General features: G+C 53.0%; 7 protein-coding genes across 7 annotated transcripts; 2 read left to right on the plus strand and 5 right to left on the minus strand.

The window, feature by feature from the left end:
• Positions 1-3,089: 3,089 nt before the first annotated feature.
• Z520_06954 (uncharacterized protein) lies at positions 3,090-4,967 on the minus strand (the record flags this gene model as incomplete). The annotated part of the gene is made up of 2 exons (XM_016777454.1): positions 3,090-4,755; positions 4,816-4,967. 2 exons carry the CDS (start codon positions 4,965-4,967, stop codon positions 3,090-3,092), a joined length of 1,818 nt encoding a protein of 605 aa, XP_016631625.1.
• A 2,898-nt stretch (positions 4,968-7,865) lies between these two features.
• Z520_06955 (uncharacterized protein) lies at positions 7,866-10,867 on the minus strand (the record flags this gene model as incomplete). The annotated part of the gene is made up of 4 exons (XM_016777455.1): positions 7,866-7,979; positions 8,044-10,559; positions 10,633-10,751; positions 10,815-10,867. The coding sequence occupies 4 exons, from the start codon at positions 10,865-10,867 to the stop codon at positions 7,866-7,868; spliced, it is 2,802 nt and encodes a 933-aa protein (XP_016631626.1).
• Positions 10,868-11,902: 1,035 nt separating this feature from the next.
• On the plus strand, positions 11,903-13,003 carry Z520_06956 (uncharacterized protein; the record flags this gene model as incomplete). Its single annotated transcript, XM_016777456.1, has 2 exons — positions 11,903-12,661; positions 12,725-13,003. The coding sequence occupies 2 exons, from the start codon at positions 11,903-11,905 to the stop codon at positions 13,001-13,003; spliced, it is 1,038 nt and encodes a 345-aa protein (XP_016631627.1).
• Positions 13,004-13,271: 268 nt separating this feature from the next.
• Positions 13,272-14,768, minus strand: Z520_06957 (uncharacterized protein; the record flags this gene model as incomplete). The annotated part of the gene is made up of 1 exon (XM_016777457.1): positions 13,272-14,768. The coding sequence occupies one exon, from the start codon at positions 14,766-14,768 to the stop codon at positions 13,272-13,274; it is 1,497 nt and encodes a 498-aa protein (XP_016631628.1).
• Positions 14,769-15,900: 1,132 nt separating this feature from the next.
• Z520_06958 (uncharacterized protein) lies at positions 15,901-17,732 on the plus strand (the record flags this gene model as incomplete). The annotated part of the gene is made up of 3 exons (XM_016777458.1): positions 15,901-15,972; positions 16,031-16,202; positions 16,273-17,732. 3 exons carry the CDS (start codon positions 15,901-15,903, stop codon positions 17,730-17,732), a joined length of 1,704 nt encoding a protein of 567 aa, XP_016631629.1.
• Positions 17,733-18,410: 678 nt separating this feature from the next.
• Z520_06959 (uncharacterized protein) lies at positions 18,411-19,733 on the minus strand (the record flags this gene model as incomplete). Its single annotated transcript, XM_016777459.1, has 2 exons — positions 18,411-19,439; positions 19,500-19,733. 2 exons carry the CDS (start codon positions 19,731-19,733, stop codon positions 18,411-18,413), a joined length of 1,263 nt encoding a protein of 420 aa, XP_016631630.1.
• Positions 19,734-20,442: 709 nt separating this feature from the next.
• Z520_06960 (uncharacterized protein) lies at positions 20,443-21,869 on the minus strand (the record flags this gene model as incomplete). The annotated part of the gene is made up of 2 exons (XM_016777460.1): positions 20,443-21,189; positions 21,237-21,869. 2 exons carry the CDS (start codon positions 21,867-21,869, stop codon positions 20,443-20,445), a joined length of 1,380 nt encoding a protein of 459 aa, XP_016631631.1.
• Between the last annotated feature and the right edge of the window lie 2,179 nt (positions 21,870-24,048).

Below are 24,048 nucleotides of genomic sequence, written 5' to 3' on the forward strand. Positions count from 1 at the left end.
GGAAGGGAAGTGCAAGGTCGACACAAGGCGGAATCCAGCACAGAGTCATGTGAAGTGCCCATGACTAGAAGATCCAACGCGGGTAGATTGAGTCGAGATTGTCACTCTGCTCCTCTCACAGCCTCGCGGGTTGGTTTCCAACAAACAATCCATTTGGATAAGGGGGAATATGCACGGGCGTGATTTGATTGGTGAGAGATAGCTGAATAGACAGATGAAGTGAGTCCCTGGGATAGGATCCGGCATATCCTAGTCGCAAATCAGTGAAAGTGATAGCATCTGAACCATGAAGGGTCCCTGCCTGGGCCGGGCCAGGCGCTGTCACAAGATCAATATTGTACGGCTGTGTTGCAGAAGGGCGAAGGGGAACAACGTTGATATCCATGGGGTGCGACGAATCGCAACCCGTGTTTGTCGTGCAAGGCGCCCACCTCCGTCTGGGCAGCTACGGCTGGCGGCGGCTGTGAAGGGACATGGCATGAACGTACGTGCCATGGGAGCGGGAAAAGAAAAGACAAACCAAACAGGCAGCTGCAGCTCCCCATGCACGAACCAGCACTAGAGATTGAGTGAAGCAAACCGTTCTCGTCCCAAGTCCAAAACGGTATATCCTGGCGAGAAGCGAGGGCTGAGAGCCCCTCTTTCATCGATTCACTTCGGCGGTTTCCTAGGTTCCTAGAACATAAATGCAACGAGAGCATTCATTTCATCTTTCTTCCAAGACAGTTCGTAACCGGTGAGAATGGTGACATTGGGCTTCGACTCCGGGTACGCAAAATTAAGGCCTGGGACAATATTCGTTTTTCATTTCTTGAGCCCGTTCCCTGGCCAGGGTTTTAGGTCTGCTGGGCCAGCGATTCGTCGTCTTCCAGGGTTAGAATCGGAGGGGAGCAAGATCGACGCCATTGTCCAAGACAGATTTTGTGATGAGTTGTTTTTTGGGCTCACAAAGAAGGAACAACGGTGGGAGCATTAACACGGCCTGTTTGAATTTGATCGATGCTCGCGAAGACTGCCCCGCATACAGCAGTAAACAGCCTGACATCATTGTCGACGCGTGAAGGATGGACCGAGGCAACTATAGCGAGAATGGCAAGTCTAGCGAGGCTCTTCCGAGAGTTTATCCGATCCGCTGAAAGGCGTCATCTTGGACGTTAAAGCACATGTGAAGACCGTATATATTCGTCAAGAGGACTTTCCCACGTTGGGCTGGGGCATCATTCTCCGAGAAGTGCACATTCGCAGACTGGGGGTTGACACCAGGAGAGTCTGAAAAAAGATAGACGACCGAACTGGGCGAGGGACAGGACGTAATTAGGTGCTAGGTAGGTATATACCCCGCGTCGAGATGGCCCTATTAATGTCAAGAGAGGTAGACAGAAAGATGAGTCGCCGACTTGGCCCTGACTGGATAATATGAACTACCTCCTTGGGCACGATGCTCCCAGTGCCCCCTTGTTCCGTGTAAATATTCAGCCTTCCCATGATTCATGCCGCCATCGTACCACTTGAATTCAAAACGAAAAACAAGGTGGCTGGGGTTACGAAGAAGCAGCACTTTCAATGCGTACGAAGCATTCGGTACCGAGAACAGACAGATTGGATGACCATACCCAGACTTCGAGTACTTCTATTCTTTTTTGCATGCACAGACCCCTTCTTTTCTTCTTCCTCTAGCACATGCATAGTCCGTCCTATCAATTTTCCTTGTCCCAGTCTTCCCAACCACCCCTCCCCTGTCTCCATATTTTCCCCTGCCCTCCACCCCGACAATAACCGCCTCACTAGATATGGAATTTCTTCCGTTCCAGGGCTCGCTTTGCTTTGTTCAAGCTTGTCAAGGTTCATGGTTTAAGGCCCAAAGGACCCAGTAGCTCATCGTCCGACTCGGTAGTCGTACTCCGACTAACTACTTCCGCGCCTCGGATCCTGTCTCCTCTTCCTTCTTCCTCCCTTCTCACACCGCTCTCCTGGTCGAGTTTTGAACTGCCCACCCAAACCCACTCCTGGTGTCTAAGGGTGGTCCAGAAAAGAATATATTATACTGTGGCCACCTGCCTAATTTGCCTCCGCACGCACTGTGGCGTGCATTTCTTTCTTTCTTTCTTTTTTCATGCTTCCCCCCCTCTTCTTTTGCCATCTGTGTAACCCTTTTCAGATCTCTCCAAAATCTTGACTCGCCCTCCCTCCTCGGTTCCCGGCCCGGATTTAGCTTGTAGTCGAAAGTCGGCCGGTGGCTAGTCGTCATCGTAGATCCAACGCCAGGCGTCAAACTTCGGCAATTATGAACAAAGGAAGCAACCAAAAACAATCAAGCCACGGCATTCGTCATTCTGCATTAGTCCGGTGCCAAAGGTCAATCACTGAACATGGCATGGATATCGGGCCTCGCCGAAGTCGTGCTTGATAGGCCCAATTGCTCCAGTCCGCTGACCACCTGCAGACCTTGCCTCGCTTCACCGAGTGCACCTTCTAGAAAGACCGCGTTGGCCGGGGCAAAATCGAGTCGTTGACCAACGAACCCAATTCTGCAAACAAGTTTCTGTAACTCGGGACCTTACACAGCGAGGCTCGGGGGATTTCAAAATGGGCGGGGACAAAGGGGGGACCTTCTGATGGATGCCTGGTTGGAATTTCCTTTTGGTCCAGCCTCTCTCAAGTTGGCACTTCTCCCGCGATGCCCGGCAATTGAGCAATCAACGGACCAGGTGGCTGATCGCCAATGCTGATCGCCAATCAAGAAGGAAGACAGCGGAGACTATATCCATTCGTATATACCATGTCTGCTCCAAACATCGGGTCCTTGTCGTGAGGTGCCACAATCCAGACAATAGTCGAGATTTGGGTTTCAAATCTCGTCCCCCCCATGTTTCGGAAGCCCGTACTTCGTAGTCGTAACTCGTGTATCCATGCATGCCCTTTTGTCTTCTGGTATATGTCCAGTTTTCATTTCACATCAGAGATGGGTATCAAACAAGTCCTATGTAGCTCGTGTAACCTCATGGGCCCCAGTTCAACCACCATCCTCGCTAGGAGGGTCCTGAAACTAACAAAGAAAAACAAAGTGACATTCTAGCCACCAATCGTATTTACACCACCTCGGAAAAGTAGCGTTTGCTGGTATGTCTGCCAGGGGATCGTGGGTCAGGGGGTAAAGGTCCGCTGTGGTGCACTACATGTGGTCGGAACACTGCATCCACGGGTGGCATCCAGTCATCCAGCCCTAATGGGAAGTATTCGTAGAGTTGATCCGCACTCTCGCCCTCAGCATTGTATGGTAAGCCTGACTTGGTCGCCAGCAGCTCGGGTCTATGAGACCCTGGCGGCATCGACCCTTGTCCGTTCATTGTAGGTATCGAGCTCGGAACACTGGTCATGGAGACCTGGTGAGAATGTAGTCTAGGTCGAGAACCCGCTTGGTTGGCTAGTTGCCCAGGCGACGTACCAGGATTGCTCGTATACGTCCCTGACGGGCCTTTGTTAACAAGAGAAGGGGAAGGGTTTGAAGTGGGAGGTCGAGATGAATGTCGTGATCCCTGTGGCGGCGGATGAGGACTACCTCCCTCATCGTCACTGCCAAAATGCAAGCTCATCGGCCGGCTCCCTGGCGCCATCTCTTGAGGGAACGTAAAGGGGAAAGTGCCCGGCGTTCCCAGGTCAGCGCTGCCTTCTGGAAATGCCGGGACCGGGGGATTGATAGCTGTTGAGTAGGGAGTTGCAAGAGAGTCTTGTACGCCTTGGGACACCCAGTTGGCACCGTCGATATCTGTGGGCTTGATGTCAATACTGTCGTAGCCGGTCATCTGTGGTGTCTCCTCGGTGGGGGTCTTGATTTTGGGGGCCGAAGTGACCTGGGGAACTGACGTTTGGCTGTTCGTAACTCGAGATGCAGCCGGCAGATGTTTACGCGTTGTCGAACTGCTGCTGAGAGGCAAGTCCTTCCGTGCTGCGAAGTTGCGAGGGCTCCGGCCTCGGACAATGACCGCTCCTGAGTGAGCTTCGGCAATGGAGATCTTGCCGCCTGTCGATAACGATGCCATGATCTTCAAGTGGAGCGTGAAATGTTGTTGCAGCTCTTTCCGTCGACCATTATTGGCAGTTGCTATCCGGAATTGCAATCTTTTCCACTGAATGGGGAAGGTCGTAAAGTCTGTGTCCAGATCTTGTCCCGTCATCTTGTCCAAAGGAATCGTCGGAGGCTCTTTCTCTATCTTATCCTCTGGCTTGGGCGCTTCTCCCGAGGCTGGCGTCTTCCACGGCACTGAGATAATCTTGACCGAGTTTCCCTCGACAGATTCGGTAGCTGACACGGCCAGTTCCAGCTCGTAAATGGGAATTCTCGACCCATCATCGGTGAAGACATATCTTAGATTTCGGGGAAGCGTCACCGAGCCGGTGATTTGGAACAAATTGCGCCGATAACACGTCAGTTCCGGAGGAGGAGGAGGAGTGTCGGCCGTGGCTGGCCATTGAGACTCGGCTAAGAAGAACATGCCGTGCAGCTGGGCATTGATGTTAACCGACGACCGTCGGAATGAGTCGTCCAGGAGTGTGAAGTTGTACGACGGCATCGAGAAGCTGAGATATTTACTGTCGCGATCAATCGAGGGACTCTCGGGCAATCCTTCGGTGGGCACTCGCTCAAACTGAGACATCGTGCTTTCGGCGAAGGGATCTTCGAAGTTAGACGAGTACCGCTTCAGCATTGCAGGGTGCTGCAGGTTACTCGAGGGTGCGAAATTGAGCTCGTCGCCACTAGAATATGTTAGCTCTACCGCACTGGGAGCAAGTCGAGGTTGGGCCGAGCAACATTACCTCATATACGGCTCCGAGTCGAAGTTGGAGTATTGATCTTGCAAGTCCATCACCGACGGGACACTCATGTAGTCGAGATTTTGCATATTGCCGCCCCCAAAGGGCATTGGACTGTGCAAGTAAGGCATTGCGAGAGGATCATAGCCATCCATGGTGGCGGCCATGCGTTTGTGTACGTGTGTGGGTGTCTGGCTGCGGTCGCGAGGGCAGAAGGTGGCTGCGGAGTTTGGGCGTTTGCGAGGTCTGGTAACGAGAGCTGCGCAAACACGAGCCACGGAGCTTTGGAAGGGAGAAGTTGTTATTGAAGAGAGAGGAAAATTCTCGTCGGCATCCTCAAGAGCAAGATAATGCTCACGAAAGCGCCACTGTCGAACAAGACCGAAAATTGGAATATCGATGAGCCGCCCCGAATGAGGGTTGTGGTTTGTTAATCAGCGAATGAGCCAGTCTAAGCAGCGGGCAATGTACTCGGTGTTGTTAGATGCGAGTTGCTCCCGACGAGTCGTTTGACCCTTCACACTCCCAACTTTGAAAGGAAGGCGGGAAGCAGGAAGCAGGAAGTAGTAGGAAGTGGGCAATGTAGCCGGGGTGGGCGATTCTGGCTGCAGTGCTGTGAAGGCCCTGTACGAGTAGGTGGTGAGGAAGAGGCAGTCTGTCAAGTCGATTCCGCAGCTTGGCAGTGACGACAAACGACTCGAGGATTATGAGATTGAGGCAAATCTCAGCGGTTGCCGGTAAAATGAGCTCAGGAGATTGGGAAAGTCGATTTGAAAAAAACGGCTCGCCGGGAGGTCAAAATACGAACAGAGATGGGTGGACGTTCGAGTTGATTTGACTGCGTGGTCTGTTGCAGCATTTAGACTTCGAATGTCCTTGGGGGAGCCAGGAAGCCAGGAAGCCAGTCGCTTCTGTCTTTGTTCTCGAGGCACCCTGGAGGTATTGAGTGAGATAGACAGTCACCCCTCCGCCCAAAATGCTCGGTGAACACTGCAGGGTGGCAGGTGCCCACCGGGGCCTCGTAGCCTGGAGCCTGTACCTAGCCTGTAGCCCGACAGTTTGCCCCGGGTGGCTGGCAGCTCGTTCGGGAGAAGGCAAAACTTGAGCCTTCTAGAAGGAAATGGGGGCAAGCCAGTCGGGGCGCTAAGGGGGGGGGCGCTTGGGGGGAATCAGGCTTAGCTGGGTGGAGTCTCTTTGAACCATCTCATGCCTTTGCTCCGTCATTGACCCGGGCCTCTTACCTGGAAAATGCATCTTCGGTGGGGGTGTCCAGCTCGAAGGAGCCCCTGGGCCCCGTGCACCCTAGCCACCGAGCCACCGAGCCAACTGCCTCGTACACACCTCGGTACCTAGGTAGGTACTTGCAAGCACTCGCTCGTGCTCAAACTGACACTTCGCTCCCTCCGAGCCACTCGAAGTCTTCCTCTCACTTCAAGCAAAGTTAGAAGGCAAAGTCCTCGTAAAGGGGCTGAGGGGCGGTTCAGGTTCAGGTTCAGGTTCTCCATGATCCATGGCCCCCCTCCAAAACCTTTCTGACCATCCCAAGCGATTGAATCACTCTGCGTCAGCCCTTCATGCATCGAAGCAGCCATGGAAAACACTTGGAAGCGCTGGGGGCCTTTTAGCCACATCCTCTCTAGTTGCCTTCAAATCATCCACCACACAATGATCCAGTCAGATTGCCGCTCTGCTCTGTTGCGGATTCGCCTTTGCTCACCTCTGCCTCTCCAGCCAGTCGCAGGATTTCACCACCTCTTGCTTCTCAGACTAGTCTGATTCCTCCCGTGTCTCAATCGCTGATCATCGCTACGCCCGAGGGGCCCGAGAGCCTGACATGCATGAGAATGGTTTGCTCGTTCCCTTCTGGCGCATGCGCTTGCCCACTGAGGGAAAGCCAGGCAATGCGACGGTGAGGGCCCTGATGGCGCACCCTGCCCTAATCATGCAGAGTCACGACTCATGGCTGATCTTAGACTTCTGACCATGGTGACCACTGCCTTCAAAAAGCAACTCTGTGCGACCGCCCTACCGAACAGCCTCGCATCACCCGCGCATAGCGTACCCTGCCCGCGAGCTGAGGCCGGTGGCCTGCTCGACGCCATCCATTCAGGCACCGAAATGCACTTCCGGCGGTCAGATCAGATAGCAAAGGGCTGAGGACCAAAGACAACCGGCTCGGAGATATAAGAGAAAAACTAGGTAGGCACACACACACCACCCCAAAGGTCCCATGACGTTTTCGCTTTTAGTGGATCGTGTGAGACACTGAGCAAGCACGGCAAGCCAAAGTCCGCTTGGCTGTCATGGACACTAAGCAGGGCCCGAAATTCCGCAGACACAGACAACACCTGTCAGGGATTGACTTCGTCTAGCAACTTGCTGGGCCTCAGGCTTCCTTTTCCAGAAACTCACTCGATCTTCCTAATACGATCTGCTCCGTGCTCTCCGTATTGCTCGAGGGCAGCTAGTCCCTCCGACCATTTCGCACTAATTTGCTCCAGCCCGTTGCGAACTGCCCAATGTCCGTTCTCGCCCAATGAGCGTCCTCTGCTCTTCTGCCAAATCGCGGCAGAGATTACGCGAGCGCGAGCTCTTGAGTTGCCAGCCTCGGCCACCGCTGCCATCACAGTTATCAGCAGATTGCCCTCTCTATCGTATAGTTGTGGAGAGACAACGGGCGGCTTCCGGCTTTTGAGAGGTTCTTGCTGCTCATGGGTCGAGGGGGAGTAAAATGAGGATCGCCATTCAGTGGGTCGGCGCTTAACTTCATTTCCTCCTATTACCCACATGTATCTGCTGCAATATTGTCAAAAGGTCCGCCAAATAACTCGACTCAAGGGTCTGGTGTCGGGGAAGGCTTACATCGAATGATCGAGACATTCTTTTGGCAGGGGGTGAGACTAGACGGCGGCAATTGCATTTGCTTTTGTGCCAAGCGCAGTCAGTGGTTGACACGCTGGTGCGGCAGCCTGAATATCGCCCCCCATTGTGCACAGGGAGGCACTTTGATGCTACTGGGAAGCTTGTCTGGTGATCCTGATCCGTCCTGGCCCTCATGTTGCGGACATCATTGTCCAATGAACCGGATCGCTCGAGATCTCTTCGAAACTGTTGCTGATGGTAAAGCCCAAAGCCTTTAGGCCGTTCATGGAAACGTCTTCGCGAGTCTGTAGAAAGGGACAAAGATCAGCCCTTCACGTTCTCGCGCGCTGCGGCGGTTTCGCAACTTACATAATCTAGGAGTAGAGTCCGCAAGCCTTGCTTTTTGACTTGGCGTATTCCCAGGAGGACCAGGCCTTGGAACAGTGAGACACGATCGCTGTACAAGGTCGAAATAACCGGGGACGACAAGCACGCCGTTCCAACTTGTCTGTACAGCAGCGGAATATAGCGGGCGATCTTCGACTCGGCTCGGCACATCAAAATGCTTCCGAGAATCGACTGGTCAGAAGCCCTTTTAGCTCGAATGATACCGCAGCCTTCTTTGTTGCCCAGGGCCATTTGATAAACACCTCGGACATCCGTTCGTGCACATCTTGTGAGATGTTCCATCATCACTTCGGTGTACTCAGCTCCGTGAACCAGATCATATTTGACCTCAGGATTTGTCAAGGCCTGGGCCAGTCCATCAGGAGCTGTCCAGACTGAGAGATCGCGAATCATCATGGTTGCCACAGGTGTCGACAGCGACACGTTCCACCCGAGTTTGGCAAACCATTGGCGCAGACGTTTGTATTCCACTGGATCCAGTTTGGGGATCCCCAGATATACATGCGGAAGCCTGACACCAAGCTGGAATTTGGCGATGCCCTTTTTCTGAAGCAATGCCCGCACGGCACGGTCATGCAGAGAGTGCCCGATAGATAACCGGCGGCGCGCAGGGTCCACAATGATGGCGCCGATATGCCCGACGCCGCTGTTTTTGAAATAATATGTGGTGCAAAATCCAAACAACTCTTTGGTGCTGCTGTTCCTGACCACAAAATGCGCCTCCTCCACGTCCGGATCACGGAGGAGAAAAGTACCGGTCACGACGTTTTTCAACGCAGCGGCGTGTACTGAGGGCTCATTCTGTGATTGAATCAGGAGCGCGTCTAATGCTGCCGAGTCTCGATCTTCACTGAAGCTTTCCACAAGCCACTGCTGTCTGGTGTGGCTAGTCTGCGGCTTCTGGCTAAATGAGCCCGGCAACACTCCCGACGGGGTAAGCTCACCATAAAGAACTTGGACCAACGCCTGCAGGGCAGTCTCGGTGAAATCATAGGTACAGACGTACGTTCCAATTGATGTATCGGACGCGAAGTCGAAGGGCGAGCTGACGGCGACCACAACACAGGGCTTTTCTCGTGGACTGCCATCCACCCCGACCGCCAACCTGCACAACATAGAGATGTGTTTTGCGAATGCATTTTGATACATATTTCGACCCGCATCAGCCGTGACAACCACGACTCCCCGAGCTCGGTTCAAAAGATTCTCATGGAGAGGTCTCACTCCATTTGCAGTATATGAAGTGTGAGATATTTTGCCGTTGCGATACCGGGCGAGCGTCCGACCAAGCTCTCGGAAGACTTGCTCTCCACTCATGATCGACGTATTCGTATCGATGCTGGGGCTTCGCCCTAGATGAGGGACTGTCGACGCTTCGTTTTGCAAGAGATGAAATAGAGCGGACGCGGGTAATGGTTTGACCAAGGGTGTCAAAAGGAGAAGCTCTTCGTCGGGTTTAATGACTCTCGACAACGGCAAAAAATGTTTCTGGTCTCGAACCACGCTAATTGATTTGTTATAAGCCGTAGTTGAGAGGCTTGTGTGAAGAGGCTGTAATCGAGCGAGATTCTCGATTCCCGCCGGCGCAAACGCCTTTTCCCAGGACGTATATTTTCTCTTCATGTTGAGGATTCTCTGCACCGACTCTTGCACTCGGTACCTTTCAATCATGCCATTATCCAACCCAGCCGTGAGACCGTTGATGGCGTCTTCTTGGACGGACAGAGTGCGGCAAGTCAGGATCAGGTCACAGCCGGCCTTGAATGCCATGACTGTGCCACCACTGATGCCGATATTGCGGCTCAGAGCCTCCATTTCCAGACACTCTGACACGACGACGCCCTCGAAGCGCATTTCGTGCCGCAGCAGATCTCGAACGATCTGCTCCGAAAGACAGGCGTGCATGACATTGACTTGAGAAGATGCCATTGCGACGCCGCCGACCATCATGGAATCGACGCCCTGGGCAATCGCGGCACGGAAGGGGACTAAAGCACTCTGGCTCAGGTTCTCCAGCGAGTCTGTAATGGTGGGCACGTCATCTGGGACGCCAAAGAATTCGAGATTGCCATAAGAAGGGAAATGTTTGCCGCAGGTCGCAACCCCACCTTCTTGGTAACCTTTGATGCATTCCACGCCATACGCCGAGACTTCATGAGGGTCATCGCCTACAGATCGAACACCGAGAGGCTGATTTCTGGCGTTGGTCAGGACATCGAGCACTGGACCCAGGATCCAATTGATACCACACGAATTCAGCTCTTGAGCTGTCGCTCGGGCAATATCCTTTGCCAGTTTCTTTGAGCCGGTGGCAGCCAAGCCCATGGCACTGGGGAACTGACGAATATAGACCTCATCGTACAAGCTGTTGACGCCACCATTCTCCTGATCGAGAGCAATCAAGAGAGGCACCGGATGACCCGCCTGACGCGCAACAGTCTGAAGATCAAGCACGAGCTGGGTCGCCTGTTCAGCAGCTGTTCAACAATACAGTGTCAGTAACTCAAAAAGGGAAAACAAACAAGAGCACGGAGGGACAGGAGACGGCACATTTGAGGTTTTGGGCCTTGAGCAGTATGGAGCCTACGTGATACTTCTCGATCAAGATCTTGACCTGATCAGTGACGGAGGTGCCATCAAAGCCCATCATAAACAGCTGGCCGAGCTGTCTGCCAGATATATAGTTAGTTCTATCCGGGACGCAAGGGGTGAGGATGACGGCATGGACATACCTTGATTCGTCCCACCGGCCGGGCAGATCCCCATTGGTAGTGGCCACAGCCATGATGAGAGGAAGGGATTCGGTCCCCACATGCACCGCGATTGGATGGACAGGTGAGCAGGCTGGGCAGTTCGGGACCAGAGAGGAAATGGAGCAGGAGGAGAGAGTTCGGGGGAGTCGGAGTCAGGAGTCGGTGGTGCACGAGCCGAGCACAGACAGAGCTTGACACAGACACAGAGACGAGCACGGAGACGAGCACGGACCAGTGAAAGGCCGCGGAAAGCGAGGTGCGCCTGGCATCAGAGAAGCTGTGGGTGAAGGACTGGGAAACGTGGGAGTGGGAGCGGACAGACAAGGTGATGTTGCATTTTGAGATGGGAAGTGTCGCAACGTCGCGTGAGAAATGTAATGGTGGTGGTGGTGGTGGTAGTGGTAGTGGTGGTTGGGAAGATGGAGAGTTGAACGGGAGAATGGCACCTGATGGGATGAGTGAGTGAGTGGATGGAGGGATGGATGGATGGATGGCACCCCAAAGAGAAAGAGACGGTTACACTGGCCCGTGTCACGTGCACCGACGGGAGAGAAAATGTTTGCCCTGTTTGCGTCTCTCCCCTCCATCCTCCCTCAGCTCAGCTGCCCTGCGTTGCCTGCGCCCTCGGACACCTTCTGCGGTGGATTGGCTGCGATCACCCTCCTATCTCGCTGACTTCATCGCGCTGCTTCCTAGGTACCTAGGTACTTGTTATCAGCGAATCTTCTTTGCTCCAGCCTTCCGGTGGGTGCTCCATTGGTTGGATGACAATATTGCAACTGTTGCACCACCAACTGGCCCTCGACGTTGCTGATTCCTCCACTGCCTTCTCTAAGAAAATCTCTGCTCTGTGCCACCAGTGCCTGGCGAGCTGGTTCTCCGCATTCTGGCCCCTACATATGTAATCCCTCTCGTGATGGCCTGGCTAAAGGTTGTGCTGCCGCCTACGTCAATGGTTTGTCGCTGATCTCTTTTTATTCCCATCTCCCCGCTTCCGTGATTGTTGTGCTCTTACTGCTAGACTTTCCTCTTGTCTCGCGGCTCTTTGAACAGAGCCTACCTCCAAAATGAAGGTCATCATCCGCGACGACAAGGACAGTGCCTCCAAATACGCAGCCCGGTATATCATCAACCGCATCAATGCCTTCGCGCCAACCCCGGAAAAGCCCTTTGTCCTCGGACTACCCACAGGCAGCAGCCCCGAGATCATTTACAAATACTTGGTCGAGGCGCACAAGGCCGGTGAGGTGTCATTCGCCAATGTCGTGACTTTCAACATGGACGAATACGTGGGTCTGCCCGAGGACCATCCCGAGTCCTACCACAGTTTCATGTACAAGCACTTTTTTGCCCACGTCGACATCAACCCGGAGAACGTCAATATCCTCAACGGCAATGCTCCCGACCTCAAAGTCGAGTGTGCTGCCTACGAAGAAAAGATTTCCCGCGCCGGCGGAATTGACCTCTTCCTGGGGGGCATTGGACCAGATGGACATATCGCATTCAATGAGCCGGGCTCTTCGCTGCGGTCAAGGACCAGAGTCAAGACGTTGGCAGAAGACACGATTCGGGCGAATTCAAGGTTCTTTGGCGGCGACCTCAGTCAGGTTCCCAGACAAGCATTGACTGTGGGTGTGGGCACTGTTATGGATGCCCGGGAGGTGCTGGTCATCGTCCTAGGCTCCAACAAGGCGGTCGCTTTAGCCAAAACCATCGAGGGGGCTGTCAGCCAGATGTGGACCTGCAGTGCACTGCAGATGCACGAGAATGCCATGATCGTCTGCGACGATGCCGCCACTGACGAAATGCTGGTGAAAACGGTCAAGGTAAGCACGCGATCCGATAGGGAGTGCAGAGAACGTGCGCCGACTAATTTTCTCTGCAAACAGTATTTCAAGAGCATCGAACAAGTTTCCGCGGAACAGGAAACCGCCAAAGCCACTCCTCTACAAACCTCGCAGGTCCGGCTGGACAACTGGCGGGCGGGCCTGAAGGACCTGAGAATCGACACCGACAAGAAAGAGCTGCTGGATCAAGACGACGGAGAACTGACACCGGATAGCATGTCGTCGAGGCTGGTGGACTCGGCGATCGCCATGAACGACAAGAAAATGGGCGATTTCATGTTTGACCGCATGGGCTCGCGAGTCTCGACTTTTGCGGCATAAAATGTGACCGGACGGATGAGATATTCCTTTTACTTGAAACAGTACTTGTAGGAGGCGGAGGCGTCTTTTGGAGGGGTTTGGGCTTTGACGTTGGCTCAGCAAGCACGCAAGATCCAGGTGGATAAAATTATTCCTTCTCGCACAAGCTCGGGTGACATGGGCCGAATGACATGTTTGAATATATTGGCGAGGAATGGGTATCGTAAATCCTCTTCCAGTACATTAAAAGGGGGTTCATATGTACCTAGGTACTATATTTTGTTGATCATTACAACTTGGCAAAGACAGTTGGGACACTCCCTCCCATCTCGACCAGCGTGCTCTTGTTCCGGACCCAAGCCTCGAGCCCTCTCCGGCCGTTCTCGACGCCGACACCGCTCTGTTTCCAGCCGCCGACGGCCATCTCGGCGGGCGACTCCCCCCAGGTATTCACCCACGTGATGCCCGCCTGCAGCTGCTTGATCACCGTGTGGCACTGGTTGATGTCCCTGCCGAACACCCCCGCCGCGAGACCGAGATCGGTATCGTTTGCCCGGGAGACGGCTTCGTCGAGGGTGTCATAGGGCAGGATGGCCATGACGGGGCCGAAGATCTCTTCCTTGACGATCCGCATGTTGTCGGTGCAGTCGGTGAAGACGGTGGGTTGGACCCAGTACCCGCTTTGAAGATGCGAGGGGAGGTGTGCAGGTTGGTCGAGGCCGCCGTGGAGCAGTTTTGCGTGGTCCACCTCGATCCCGTGCTTGATGTAGCTTGTTACCTTGTCGTAGTGGACCTTGCTGACCAGCGGGCCGAAGTTGGTGTTCACGTCCATCAGGTCTCCCGGCCGAACATGTTTCATCTTCTGCAGTAATACTCTTTCAAACTCGGGCTTCAGGTGCTTTGGCACGAACACTCGCGTGCCATTTGTGCAGACTTGGCCTGTGCTGAAGAAGTTGGCCATGAGAGCCCCGTCCACGGCTTGCTCGACGTCTACATCCGGTAGCACGATCACGGGGCTTTTCCCGCCCAGTTCCATGGTCACGTACTTCATCTCTCCGGCGGCTGAACCAGCAACCTTGCGACCGGTCGAGACTTGGCCCGTAAAGCTAACCTTGGCGACAATTGGATGTTTCGTCAAGTAAGCACCCACTTCGCCCGCTCCGTAGACGACATTGAACACTCCATCAGGGAGACCGGCTTCTTTGTAGACCTCGGCGAGGAATTGGCCATGAAGCGGCGTCACTTCCGAGGGCTTGTACACCATTGCGTTCCCGGCCGCGAGACATGGGGCTGATTTCCACAGTGCGATCTGGATGGGGTAGTTCCAGGCACCAATACCAACACAGACGCCGAGCGGTTCTTTGGAGGTGTAGACCCAAGCAGAATCTCGCAGGCGGAACGATTCACCATTCAAGCCGCCCGATGCGACCAGGTTGGCGAAGTACTCGAGGACATCGGCGCCGGTCACGATGTCGACGGTGGACGTCTCTGAGAAAGGCTTGCCGGTATCTATTGTTTCAATTTTAGCCAGCTCGTCGTTCCGGGATCGAAGTATTGCGACGGCTTTGTGTAGAATTCTGGCTCGCTCGATGGGCGGTGTGCTGGACCACGAGGGAAAGGCTGCTCTTGCCGACGAGATGGCTGAGTCAATGGAGGATTGGGAGGATGTGTGGATTGTACAGACATTTTTGCCTGTCGAGGGGTCGACTGAGTAGAAGGTATTGGGTGAAGTTGAGGATGGTTGAGGCTTTCCGGCGTAGAAGGTGTGGCGCTCTGGGAGCCTCATGCTGCAGGGAGGGAGGACAGGTATGGAGTCTTCGATTGTTGACAGGGTGAGAGGGTGTGTAAGAGCGTGAGTGCAGAGGTAGAGGAGATGTTGTTCAAAGCTATTGTCTGCGTCTCTATCTCAGTGTCAGTCAGTCGGTAGTGAGTGCCGGTCCCTTCGTCTTTTTTTCCCTCCTGCTGCAAATCTTCTCCGCATGGCCCCTGCAGCAGGAGTGGGTGGCAGCAGCAGCAGTAGCAGTAGCAGGAGCAGTAGCAGCTCACCGCAAGGCGGGGCAGGCCAGCCTAAGGAGAAGCGAGCCTCTTAGAACCCTTATGCGTTCACTCTTCCGTCATCTCCGGCATCTCCAGCTGCTCCGGCCACCTGGGCTGCAGCTTTGGCGCCCTCACTTTCTAAGCATCGCCTAACTCTAGGCTCACCCAACGCTGATAGGCACTTCGTACCCGGCTCGCCGGCTTCTGGGTGGCTGCTTGGTGGCTTTGGGCAGCCCACCGCTTACACTCTGTCCCCGTCGTGTTTCTTTTCCCCTTGCAGGCATCGATTTTCATCTCCGTCAATTCTCCCAGCGACATATCCGATACAATGATAACCTTTTCGCTATCATGTTCCATAGGATATCACTTATCAGCAGCTTCTTTACCTCTTCAGGCAACATCAGCCGTAACTTCACTTCACTCTTTTGCCTCCACCAGGACCTTTTTTTCGTTTTCTTTTCACCGCCACCAGCCGACAGGGCGGCACATCCCATTTTTCTCCTTCACCCTGATTCCACAGGGCAGGGGTCCTTTGCCAATCGAGTTTACACTAGAAAACATAGAAGACTGGTCCACCTGTTGTGCACCTTCTCCTGCGTAAAACTTGCATGACCGCTCCGTCGCCTGACGGGCCAACCGGGGGTTTACAGGGCTAGGAAATCCTCCAACCCATCCATCTCAGTGGACTGATATAATACCCAAGACTATCAAATTACTACTCGGTCCTTCTTACGCAATAGATTATGTGGGTCATGCTCCTCCCCCAGGATATTTTTTTCAGTCGTCTATAATTCTGGTCCTGGTACTTTCGAACCTCGACGTCTATTCCCTCGTTGTCGACCTCCAATACCCTTGTCCAGTGATTTGTACCTGAGGCCAAGATGACAACCAATCATTTGGACGTGTCCGAAGTCGATAGTTATGACTATCTCATTGTGGGCGGTGGTACAGCCGTAAGTACTTGGATCAAAAAGGTATGAAAAGGGTGCTGAATGGTCTCCTACCTTGTAGGGCTGTGTTATTGCATCCCGCCTGGCCGAATACCTCCCCAAGAAAAAGATCCTGTTGATAGAGGCAGGCCCCAGTGACTTTATGGATGATCGTGTCCTGGATCTCAAACAGTGGCTCAGCCTTCTCGGTGGAGAACTCGACTATGACTATGGCACTACCGAGCAACCAATGGGTATGTTAACGGTTTGATATGATTCCACAAACCCCATAGCTATCCCCAGAGCTGACGGCGCAATCCGCAGGCAATTCTCATATCAGGCATTCTCGCGCCAAAGTCCTGGGTGGTTGCTCCAGTCACAACACGCTCATCTCTTTCCGGCCGTTTGAGTATGACTGCAAGATCTGGGAATCCATGGGCGCCAAAGGCTGGACCTTCCCTATGTTCATGCGTGTGCTGAACAAGCTCCGGAACACCGTTCAACCGGTTCATTCTCGCCACCGAAATCAGTTGTGCAAAGACTGGGTTCAATCGTGTAGCACTGCGATGAACATCCCAATCGTACACGATTTCAATGCTCACATTGCAGCCACGGGCGCCTTGAGGGAGTGTGTCGGCTTTTTCTCCGTCAGCTACAACCCCGACGATGGCCGGAGATCGAGCGCCAGTGTGGCCTACATCCATCCAATCCTGCGGGGCGAGGAGGACAGACCAAACCTCAAGATCCTGACCAACGCCTGGGTCTCCAAGATCAATGTTCGTGGTGATACGGTGACGGGTGTCAACCTCACGCTCCAATCAGGCCAAAAATTGACTCTCACCGCACGGACTGAAACCATTCTGTGTGCCGGCGCTGTAGACACACCGCGCCTCATGCTCCTCTCCGGTCTGGGTCCGGCTCAAGAATTGTCCTCTCTCTCCATCCCCGTGGTGAAGAACATCCCGGGTGTAGGTGAAAATCTCCTCGACCATCCGGAAACCATCATCATCTGGGAGCTGAACCGACCGGTTCCGCCGAATCAAACAACCATGGACTCGGACGCTGGCATCTTTCTCCGCCGTCAAGCTCCCGACGCGGCCGGGTCGAAAGCCACACCGACAAACCCAGCCGCGATCCCGGACGGGAGCATTGCAGACGTGATGATGCACTGCTACCAGATTCCCTTCTGCCTGAACACGACGAGATTGGGATACGACACTCCAATCGACGCATTCTGCATGACCCCCAACATCCCCCGTCCTCGATCCCGCGGCAAACTGTATCTGACCTCGTCCGACCCCAGTGTCAAGCCGGCGCTGGATTTCCGCTACTTCACCGACCCGGAAGGCTACGACGCCGCGACCTTCGTCTTTGGACTCCGAGCCGCGCGCAAGATTGCCGAGCAATCACCCTTCAAGGAGTGGATCAAGCGTGAAGTCGCCCCCGGGCCGCAAGTCCAGTCCGACGAAGCCCTGTCCGAGTACGCCCGCAAAGTCGCCCACACAGTGTACCACCCCGCGGGCACCACCAAGATGGGAGACGTGCGCAAAGACGACATGGCCGTGGTCGACGAGAATCTCAAGGTGAGGGGCCTCAAGGGCCTGAGGATCGCGGATGCCGGCGTGTTCCCGGCCATGACCACCATCAACCCGATGTTGACGGTGCTGGGCGTTGGCGAGCGGTGTGCCGAGCTGGTCGCCATCGAGGCTGGCTGGAGACTGACGGACGTGGAGATGAGCGGACAGGGTTGGGCGAATGACAAGGGTCTCCGACCCAGACTGTAAACCTGGACGAAGGTGGAGAAGTCGAGGGCGAGACAGATGGTCATGGATGGAGGAGTGCTTTGATGGGGTCCAGCCCAAAGTGCTTTTGAAAGTTCGACCGGTGAAGGAAGGAGAAGAAGAAATGACATCGATTATTGATCTTGATATCAAAAAGGACTGATTCTCCCGCGGCGATTGGGAATGGGTGTATGGGTGGATACTACCTAGGTACCTACTCTATTGCTTGATTCAATAACAAAGCCGGGCGACTGGCTCACTCGCTCACTAGATGCAGGGTGGCGAGCGAATCCTTGTGAGCATTGATGAGATATGTCACAAAACCAACTAGACATATACAATCCGAGGATCGCACACGGTGACTCGAATCGGGTCGCGTCAGATCCACGGAGGAGGAAGGGACCCAGGAGTTCAGGAAATCGTAATGTATTGGCATCTACATGCACCCATCCATCCATATATCCACACAACCCATGGACGCACACCGCGCCGAGATCAGGATCGGGCTCATAAAGCATACATCAGACATCAATCTCGGTGTGCTGTGCTCTGCCCTTTCCGCGCTGCGCTGCGTTGCGCTGCTCTCGCTTGCCCTGTACCGCTTGACATAGAGAAATTCCCAGCCACGTCCTGTTCGCTTGAACTTTGAAGCAATGAGCTCGTGTGAGATGATGAGCTAAGCTAGTCGCCCACACTGACGCCAGCCTTGTCCGCGTCCTTGGGCTCTGTCTCCTGCGGGTCCGTTCCCTTTGTAACCTCGTCCTCAACCTTGTCGGTGCTCGCCACTTCTGTGGCTTTGCTTTGTGCTGTCTCGACAGCATCCTCCCCATCGTCGTCTTCTTCCGGGATACTCAGTTTCTTCTCCAGCGCTCGAATCTCTTCGGGGCTCGCTTCTCCAATGTCACTCCCACGGTGCTGCTTACGTGACGCTGCTTGCGAAGGTAGGCTCGTAGAAGAACTAGCGCTGACTTCATTCTCGGGCACTGCAATTGATGTCTCTTCCGGCTCTGCTACAACTTTGTCGCTCTCTTCAATGGGTGTAACATCACTCAGCCTCGACTTGGATTTCGTAACGCTGCTCGTCCGACGCATTTCGAGAATTTGTTCTTCTTTTGAAGGCGACGTATCCTCTGCAGCGCCTGCGGCTAGTTTCTCCTCTGACTCGGCGATTTTGTCGACGGATGTTCTGGCTGCGCCTTCTGAGGCGAGTTGGGCTGGTGTCTTGGCTGCTGTGACCTCCGCTGCCGTATCGGCCGACTCGACCGCTGCCTCTGTACCCACTCTGTCTACCGCGGCCGTGGGCACTTGATCCGCGGAGCTCTGTCCTTTGGCCGGCACTGCTGCAGCTTTAGGGGCCTGGGCAGCAGCGCCTTTCTTCTGTGTTGCTTTGGCTGCGGCTTCCGCCCCCAGCTGACGAAACGCCACGTTCATTGGATTTTCAGCCGGTTTCTGTGATGAGGCTGTCTTTCCGTCTCCAGCTGCGCCATGCTTTTCCTTTTCCTTGTCTGACGGTTCCGCGATAGAGATGTGGCGAGTCTCGGAGGAAGCGCGCGAAGGAGGGCCTGATCTCGATGGAGTCGAAGAAGTACTCGTTGCGGGGACTTGTGGAGCCAGGTTCGTGGAGGTAGTCAGGCTGCCAAAATCTTGAGTTGCGGCAATTTGCTCTTTGAGCTCTCCGTACTCATTCCACTCTTCGATTTGCTCAAGGTCCTGAGATTGGTTAGCGAAGACCAGTGTCGGAACACGGCTGGACGGGTGGACAGGACATACGCCAATAATCTCTCCATACTTGACCAGGCCCGGCAGCTTTCTTCCCTTGGATCTTCTCCCCCACAGCATACGTGCTTTCTCATCCGTTGCACAGTCCAGTGCCCGAAATGGGATCTTGTTGGCTTTGAGGATGGTCTCTAGCCTTGATGTCGCGGTAATGATGTGCGATGATCCGGCTGTTAGAGAGGTATAGAGATAGAGTGTTGGGTCCGTGGAGTAGGACGTAGCCGCCATGGTGGGCGGTACTCGCGGGGTGAGGAAGGTATCGGAAGGAGGGGCAAGATAGTCACAGGGAGGCTTGCAATCGACCTGAAGTACCTGAGTCTCTATATGAAGTGAGCAATGGGTGAGGGAATTATGTTGCGGTCTTGTGATAAGATGAGAGAGCGCTGACAGTGACACGAGGGGGACAGTGGGTGAATTGGCTGGCAAATTGGGAGGATCAAGAGGCGATTGTGCAGAGAATACAATGCTAATGTGCAGAGATCTCTAGCCGATGATATGGAGAAGGGCGCGTGTGTATTGCCCACATCTACTGGTCTGGCGGCTGCTGGTCAATTGAATTGGGCGAGTAAGAACAAGTTGTTGTATCGTTCACCACAACTCGTGCGCAGATCAATTCCTCCGCCGGCAAGACGGGAAGCTGAGTGCGAAGCTGGTTGCTGATGATGTCATTGTCGCCAAGACTTCAAATGACGGCGAATTCATCTAATTGATCCTTTGATCCTTCGATCTACTCTTCTGTCCTTCCTTGCCACGCGCCGAGCCGACTTCAAAAATAAGTGGCACAGTTCTCACCAGACTTACAAGGGTATCCTATCTGCTTTTGAGCATGGCGAGATCCTTATACTTATTACTCGATACTAGCTGTGCCATTTATTTCTGAAGTTGGCTTGGCCCATGCCTTCCCTTCTCTCCCAAGCAACACCTCGAAATGTCCATCTCATGGCCGCAGCCTTGGTTCTGTGTTGTCAAATACGCCTTCCGGATCGTATTTGTTCTTCAACTCCATCACAAACGGATACTCTTTGCCGAACAATCCGCGAATATTGGTGTCTCGCGTCTGTGTCAGTGACGCGTACGTGACCCCCAATGCGTCCCCCGTGCCATGCAATGCATCATACAACTCCCGGAATCTCTGCTTGGAAGCTCTGACATTGTCCGGATTGACTGCGACACCGACTAGCTCCATCACACTGTGAGGTAATCGAGCTCCAAAACAAGATCCCGGGTCAGGCTCCGCTGAAGTGCCACGCATTTCATGGATCAGTAACAAATTGGCCGAGTCCACGGGTACTTTCGACAGGAACTCTCCCACGACATCGGCTGCTCGCTCTGTGATTCTTGCAAAACTTACCGCGTTGCATCCCTCATACCCATACGCCCTGTTTGGGGTCCACGATATTATGAGATTGATGAGCTCTATCGGAGTCATTTCCTTGACCAACGACGTATCAGCTCCTTCTGCTAACGCTGCGAGTTGCTCCAGGTACTGCCTCCCAGCTTCCATATCCGGAGAGCTCCAAGCAAAGTTGATCGCAAACGTCCAACCTGACATATCCTGTTTGGGGTACCAGAAGGGTGATACCGCTCCGTACGGAGACTTGGTCATCGCATTATAGCCGGAGAAGTATTTGCGGGCGGTCTCCCGTATTTCTGCCGTGTGGAACAAGATTGTTCCTGACAAAAACTGTGCATATCGTTAGCTTGGCGGCTCCTCAGCTCCGGAAATATGACACTTGCCTTTTCGAATGGATATATCTTGATTCCCAGCTCCACCACGATGCCGAAGTTACCTCCAGCTCCTCGGATACCTTTCAGCAGTTCGCCGTCCGCTTCAATGATATCACCTTGCCAGGTCACAACACGAGCTCTCAGGATCTGGTCCACTCCCAACCCAAACCTAGGCGCCAACCAGCCATATCCACCCATCATAGCCCATCCAGCATACCCAATGGTTGGGAAATACCCAAACGGTGTGGTGAGCTTTCTGGAGGCCAACGTCTCGATGACCTCTCCAATCAAAACACCACCTCCGAGAGTGGCTGTCTTACAATCTTGGGCGATTTCAATGGTCTTCATCTTCCGCATATCAATCACCAAACATCCTTCTGCGATGCTGCGGCCGAAAGTATCGTGGCCTCCCGCTCTCACGCTAATCTTTACTCCGTGACGGCGTGCAGCTTGCACAAAAGCTGACACCTCTGAGGCGTTTTTCGGTCGGGCGATGGCAAGAGGTCTCGCTGGGTTATCGATGATGTAGGTGGCCCGGACGTCTGTCCACCCTGTGGATGAAGCAGTAAGAACCTCGAGGTCGGGCCTTTTGAAGAGGTCTGCAAGAAGTGGATGCGTTTCCTTCACAGAACCCATGGTATGCGAGCCGTTCACATTCACCCTTACTTCTTCCAGTACAATCTTTCCACGAGCAAATGGAGTCTCTTCGATATCTCCCTGCCGATCGATCTGGCCGAAGCTTTTCAATTCTACTCGAGGCTGGAAAGAAACGCCTCCCATTTATATCCCATTCCAGAGAAGGCGTTCCGCCCTAGCACAGACCATATGCCGAGTTTGGCGTCTCAGGCAGGAGACGGTTTTGTCACTTCGTCAGCTGACAACTTGTGGCGAGCTGCACAGTCATGGCAAAGAACATCCAAAAATGTCCTTACACCTCAGAGAATTGCGATTGGTGTTCCGGCGGACTTTAGCTTTCTGACAGCGGAAACGGATATACATACGAAGCTGCCTCTTTTGGTCACCCCGACATTGTCATCGGCCAACAAGGGACCTGTTGACCAAACAGGGAGCCTTCATCGCCAAATCTGGGTGCCTTAACTCGGTACTGTTTAACATGGCCAGTCGTCACCACGGCCACCCGCAATCTACATAGTACGGGAAGCCTTAAACTCAGCCCCATTCGCACGGGAAATGCCATTGGCTACGATATCCCTTTCGCCTATTATATTACTCTGGATCGACTACTTTATGGATCCTACACTCGGGTACGGGTCGCGGTTATATCGGCAACAGCAGAGTCGTCCGTAAAGGAATGTCATTACTTATGGCCGGACGGAAGACGACCGACGCCTGGGCATGCGCAGAAGTCGATTCCGGTCGGGTGATATGCCCTCAGCTGAGATTTGTCCGGCCTGAAAAATTCCCTGATTGATTCAAGGATTTAGGCCTCCCTAGGTGGGTTCCTACTATGTATACTATATACATATATGTACTAAGTACTATGTATTGGCGGGGGAATCCGAAATCCAGTTATCCCGCCTCACGCCGCTTATGCGAGACCTATATCGCTATAGAGCCGCGCAGTAGTATACATAGTACATAGTACTTATGAGCTATGGATCTCATTAATCGAGGTCTACTAATAGATCAATTACTCAGTATACGAGGTATATCACTAAGAATGCCTTTGTGGAGGAGTACATACATATGTACTATACTATGTAGTATATAGTACTTGATACATAGTATTTACCTAGTATTTATTTAGTATTATATAATCTAGTATTAATAAGTTACATAGTACTTAGATATGTATATACTAAGTATGTAGCTTTTTAATATAGTAGCTCTTACTATAGTATATATATATAGAAAGAGTAATTAGGACTAGTATTCCTTAATCTTACATAGTATATATAGTATACTAAGTAGTATCCTAGACCTTATACTTACCTTTGATACATAGTGTATATATACTAAGTATACTTAGTACTATGTAGTATATAGTACTATACTACACACTAAGGGACCCCCCTCTAAGGTGCTAGACCGGTCTGTGATCGGTCTGAGACCGGTTTAAGGGGTTATAAGTGAGCTGGACCGATCTGAGACCTATCTAGTCCGGTTTGAGATCGATCTAGAGCGTTTTAAAGCGCTTTAAAGCGCTTCGAAGTACTTAGTACTTTTTAAAAAGGTAATCTACTGATATATATTAAAATTACTAAGTACTAACAAGCTAGAATTAATTCTAGAAATTTATATAAATACATAGTATTTAGAAAAATAGAATATAGAGAGAGAGAGGCGAGAAATTAAGTAAAATAAAAAAGTCGACGACGACAGTAGGACTCGAGCCTTATATTTTTTTCCTAGTAGACTAGATCGGTTTGAGATCGGTCTGAGATCTGTCCAGCACCCCCTAGGGAGGCGTATAGGTACTATGTTGGAGTATTTAATACTATGTATACTATAATACATAGTACTTAGGAAGCGCGGTACGAAAATCGCTAGAAATGGTTTAGCAAGATTGTTGTATACGCTATTCCACCTTAGGACTAGTGTAAAATCACGTGATTGTGTACCCTTGTAAGGAAGGTGCTATGAAGGTACTAGCTAGGGCCTCGTGGTTGGGGATTGTTAATAGCACACTTAGTGGCTTGATAATCCTAACCCTCGCTTACCCTCAAAGCCGCGCAAGCCCGGCAAATAATAGAGTGCAAAGAGATTGCGCCGTGATAGAAGGGGCGAGGCGGCTCGGCTGATGATGAGACGGTCACGTGAGCTCTGAGGTATGATTACCACGATCCCATCATCC

Source organism: Fonsecaea multimorphosa (genome assembly GCF_000836435.1).
Source record: "Fonsecaea multimorphosa CBS 102226 unplaced genomic scaffold supercont1.13, whole genome shotgun sequence".
NCBI classification, from domain to species: Eukaryota; Fungi; Ascomycota; class Eurotiomycetes; order Chaetothyriales; family Herpotrichiellaceae; genus Fonsecaea; species Fonsecaea multimorphosa.